The 5,508-nt window shown below is 38.3% G+C and overlaps 1 protein-coding gene across 1 annotated transcript; it reads left to right on the top strand.

Moving 5' to 3' along the window:
- Nucleotides 1-3,580: 3,580 nt before the first annotated feature.
- On the top strand, nt 3,581-4,403 carry LOC145814060 (uncharacterized). Its single transcript, XM_082910586.1, has 2 exons — nt 3,581-3,886; nt 3,975-4,403. Exons 1-2 carry the CDS (start codon nt 3,581-3,583, stop codon nt 4,401-4,403), a joined length of 735 nt encoding a protein of 244 aa, XP_082766712.1.
- The last annotated feature ends 1,105 nt before the right edge of the window (nt 4,404-5,508 follow it).

Genomic DNA, 5,508 nt, shown 5'->3' with positions numbered 1-5,508 from the left:
ATCACTCTCCATGAGTCCAATGTATTAAAACCCAGCTCGCTCTGATACCAAGTTGTCACACCCCGAGATAATGAGCAAAAGTTATATACATTGACAAGAATGAATAAAAAAAGGTTCTCTCATTCGAATACATAATGGATGCAACATGTAACATAATTAAATAAATTACCCACAGGCTTACATAGTTACATAAAAGAGAAAGGGTTCAACCCCGTTACAACAACGGCATTCTGCCAGTAGATATAAGGCCCCGTGGCCAACAAATAAAGAAGATCCTTGATCTTGAAATACTTCTCGTCATACACCTGAAAAAATATTAGCAACGTGGGATGAACATAAAGTCCAGTAGGGATCTGCAATGTTTCCCAACAATAAGATCAATAGATATATGCGATTATGAATGCTAAACAGTGATACATAGATAAATAATGTGCCATTTATACTCAAAAATAAATTACACATAGGTAACACCAAGAAAATACTTTCCTTTTATCTTTTTACAATTCTTGTATAAATTTCGGGCAATCTTTTTTCAAGATCCCTTTTTAACATTCCATAAAGGTCCTAGACCTATGAACCATGCATTACTAATGATCATACATTCCACCTTAATCCGCATAACTTCAATGCATATAAGCAATTACACTTATTTCAACACATACCAAATAACCAATCTATATAAAACAAATTAATTCATTTCCCTTTATCCCCTATACATATACAAAACCCATTATAATTATTTTGCATAAGTCCACAACCAACAACCAGCTCCATTACCAAGCCATATAAACAAACCACATGTTTTTCCGAGCACTACTTCGGAAGAAATGCGGAACCTCTATCAAGCACCACGCTTTACCAGTCACAAGCTGGAAAGAACGCTGAACCTCCACACATCTCAACAAACCAAAAGCTTTTCTACCGCTACTCTAGAAGGAATGCGAAACCTCTATCAAGCGTTACGCTTTATCGGTCACAAGCCGGAAGGAAACAAACCCTCATTCTAGCATCATAATCCATCAATTCCTTATATCATTCATTAATTTCATTTTAAAATTTAAACCAACGACACTCAATTCATCAATAATAAAAGTAAAAGTTTATCTTTTGAATGTGTACCACTTATTTTCCCACAATATTCCTTACCCTTCAACATTAACACTTCTTATTCAATGATATGTATATATATCACAATTTATATCATACTCTTTCCGCAACACATTAATCCAATTTCCACTATCAATTTCTCCAACATAGCCTTCTTATGCAATAAGCATTTTCACTACATTTAATAATCATCATTTATACTCATCTTAACAATCATAAACTTAATTTCATGAGTCTAAGGTCAATTGAAAATATTCCTCATTTCAAAAATAAACTCCATAACTAGGGTTAGACATAAATTAGGGCTTTTTTACTATAAAACACAAAACCATGTTCTAACTACTCAAAACTTCCTTAATCCACTTCAATCTTACATTTAACTCCCTTATTTTTAAAACCGTAACTTCCTTTCATGCCTTTAAGAAAAGCTTCTCTACATGAGGTTTTTATGCAATACATATATACCACCCATCTATCTACAAGAAGATATTGAAGAGAAGCAAGAAAATCCCTATCTCTTGAAGTAAAGAGAAGATGACCCAAAAATCACCGACGACGAAACAACGATCCACTATGATTAAAAGAAAGCCCTCACCAAGCTCTACTTTTTGATCTAAAGAACTATGGGTCAAAGATGGGTAGAGGTAGATGAAATCAAGGGATGAAGAGCTTGAAGGCTAAAAAATGGCGAAAATAAGAAAAATGATCCAGATATGACCAAAAGTGACTTTTATAGATGCTGAATTCAAACAGACTGCTCAAGCATTGAAACCGTCGCTCGAGAGAAGGTCGCGAACTCCCAAAAGTTCAAACCAAACAAGGCAGACCACTCGAGTGCAATAAGTATCGCTTGAGTGAAAATATCACACATCCAGTAGTTTTGTAGACTGTAAAAGACCGCTCGAGCACAAGAGAGACCGCTTGAGCGAATAGGCAAAAATATGGGCAACAACTCATTGAAAATCTAACTTCCTAACCTATTTTAAACGCAACCAAAACTCCCAATAGCCAAACTCAACAAGCAACAAGATGGAAATGAGATGAACAACAGTTAAGTACATGGGTCCTTGGATTCAAAAGGAAAAAAATGGGTCAGGTCAAAACCAGAATTGTTATACTTTACAAATCTGAACAAATATTGCCGCAACGATTATTTTTCTTTATCCCGAATTGACCAACTTGTAGACCCGACTGCCCAACATTAGCATATAAGCTTCATGGATGCTTACAGGGGCTACCACCAAATTGCCATGGATCTAGTTGACCAAGATAAAACGGCATTTCTCGCTCCTAAGGAACCTATTGTTACAAAGTCATGCCTTTTGGACAGAAAAAAGTTGGGGTAACATGTAAAAGATTAGTCACTGTCATGTTCAAAGATCAAATCGGCAGAACCATGGAAGTCTACATCAATGATATGGTGGTGAAGTCCAAGGAAAATAGTGCACACTTGGCTGATCTTAAAACAACTTTTGATATTCTTCAAAAATATAAAATGAGGCTCAATGCCTCAAAATGTGCATTCGTCATCGGATCAGGAAAATTCCTCGACTATATTGTCAATCATCGTGGGATCGAAGCTAACCCAAAACAAATCAAGGCCATTATGGAACTTGACACGCCAAGTTTACCCAAAGATGTTTAAAGTTAACGGAAATGGTTATAGCCCTTAATAGATTTATTTGCCCGTCCTCAGATCGGTGTAGGCCATTCTTTAAAATGCTTTGGTAGGGCAAGCTCTTCAAGTGGACTCTAGAATGCCAAACTGCACTGGAAGGGTTGAAAGGCTATCTTAGTTCCATCCCACTTTTGGCTACCCCCACTCCAAACGACGTGCTTATCTTGTATATGGCGGTATCCGATCGGGTAGTAAGCGTCGTCTTGCTCAAGGACGAACTTGGCTAGAAAAAGCCCATTTTCTATGTTAGCAAGGCAATAGTGGATGCCCTAATGCATTACTTCCAAGCCTATACCATTAAGGTTCTGATGGATCACCCTCTCCGTTCAGTCCTCCACAAAGAAGAATCATCAAGATGAGTTTCGCAATAGGCATTGAAACTTTGACAATATGGCCTTCAATTTTCACCAAGGACAGTTATTAAGGGACAAGTCTTAGCCGACTTTGTTGCCGAATTTACTATACCTCCACAAGCCGAGTTAGACATTTATGACCAATAAGCTCCTCAGTCACAACCGGAATGGTGAATGTATATCGAGGATATCTGGTAGTTATATTGTGATGGGTCATTTAACTAGTACGACAGTAAGGCAGGGGTAGTTATCATGACCCTCAAAGAAGCAGTGGTTGAACAAGCGATCAAACTTGACTTCGATGCCTCAAACAACGAGGCTGAATACGAAGCACTATTGGTCGGCCTTAGGAACTCACTTCAAATGAGAGCTAAACAGCTATAAATCTTTTATGACTTGAAATTGGTCATTAAAGGGTGAGTACGTAGCTAAAAATGATCGTATGGCGGCCTATGTGAGAATAGTCAATTCCCTACTCATGAAATTTGATAACCATGAATTGAATCAGATTACTCGTGATCAAAATATATATGCCAATGCTCTCACTTGCTTAGCTTCAGTTGTGAACTCAGACGTCAAGTGCACTATTGAAATGTGCTTCATTTCGAAATCGAGTATCAGTGTCTCCGAATATCTTATTGTAAACACCATCCAGATGGGGCCGAGTTGGATGGACCCCATTGCTGCATTCTTTGCTTCAAAACAACTGCCAGAGGACAAGAAGGAAGCTCACAAGCTGTGGAATAAGGCCTTAAGATATTATTTGGACCCTCAAGGAAAACTTTACAAAAAAATCTCTTTCTAGGCCTCACTTAGAATGTGTTTATCTGGACAAGATTGAGAATTTTTTGGCTGAGATTCAAGAAGGTAGCTGCGACGCTCAGTCAGAAAAAAGATCGTTGGCTTATCGAGCTATTATACAAGGATATTGGTGGCTGACTATACGTACCGACGTTGAGGACTATGTTAAGAAATGTAAACAGTGCCAATTTTTTTCTCCACTTATATATCTGTCTGCCGAAGAGCTGAACTCTGTGACCAGTCCTTCGCCTTTCGCTCAATGGGGGTTAGACATAGTTGAACCATTACCAAAAGCTCTAGGCAATAAGCGGTTCTTTATTGTTGTTACTGATTATTTCACGAAATGGGTTGAAGTAAAACCTTTGGCAGATATACGGGATGTAGATATCAAGCGCTTTATGTGGAAGAATATCATCACTCGATTCGGCATACCCAGGGCGCTTATTTCTGACAATAACACTTAGTTTGATTGTGGCATCTACAGGGAATTGTGCAACATGTGTGGCATTTGGTCTTATTTTTCTTCGCCAGCTTACTCGTAGAGTAATGGGCAGGCAGAAGCTTCCAACAAAGTAGTCCTGGATGGTGTAAAAAAATGTTTGGAAAGAGCGAAGAGCAGATGGGTTGAGGAATTGTCGAGCGTACTGTGGGCCCATCACACTATGCCAAGACACTTTATAGGGGAGTGTGGACACCCCATTTTTGACAGCCTGCAAGGCTTGAGTGCTTTGTCCGGTACATTCGATGATGAAAGTGGTATTGTGCGTAGTTCGAGGTCTTAACGAAGGAGCCTTGTTTGAGCTTTGAGACAACCCCAAACCTTCCATATTTCCATTGATTATACCCAAGAAATCCATTTTTATACCTTGTGCCATCCTTTGCTGAGGCTGAAGCAGAAAAACAGAGGAACACATTAAGGCCTGACCGTGCCTCAGTGAGGGCCGACTGTGGCTATTGAAGGTTGGCCAGGCCTTGGTAGCAAGAAACACTGTTCTGGGTGGGAGCCCGCCAACTATCCATTTTTGAAGATATTTATGATATTTCTAGCTCAAATTCTATAAAAACGACCATATATCTCTGTTTTGAGGGTTGAAGAATTTCAAGAAAGCCTCTATATCACATTGAGAGCTCATTTTTCTTCTTTTTCTTGTGCAATCAACATTTTGAGCTAACCTATCATCTTGAACCTATAACCATACATCATATACACCTTCGCACCTTTGCTTAGGAACCTTGGTTGAGCCTTGAATACCATAATTCAAACTTGAGAGTGTGTTGAAACTTAGCTTGGTTCATAATCAAAAGTTTACTTCCTTGAGAGGTATAAGCTTGTTATCCTATCTTTTACTTCTTGTTCTTTCATTTGATACCTAGTTCTTACTGTTTTGTGTTGTTTTGATCCTATTCTAAGTGTTTAAGTTTAGGTTTAAAGAGCTACCAAAAGGGTAGAGAGAGTTTACTCTTTCTACACCTTTACCTATTGCTCAAATCCTTACCTTTACACTCTTTTTCTTTGTTTCTTAGACTGATTTTCAGAGTTTTAAAAGGGCTAAAAATCATGCTTTGAGG

This window comes from Camellia sinensis, unplaced genomic scaffold (genome assembly GCF_055761805.1).
Source record: "Camellia sinensis isolate YWXY unplaced genomic scaffold, ASM5576180v1 Unanchor1, whole genome shotgun sequence".
Lineage (NCBI taxonomy): Eukaryota > Viridiplantae > Streptophyta > Magnoliopsida > Ericales > Theaceae > Camellia > Camellia sinensis.
This window is presented reverse-complemented; position numbering and strand designations above follow the sequence as displayed.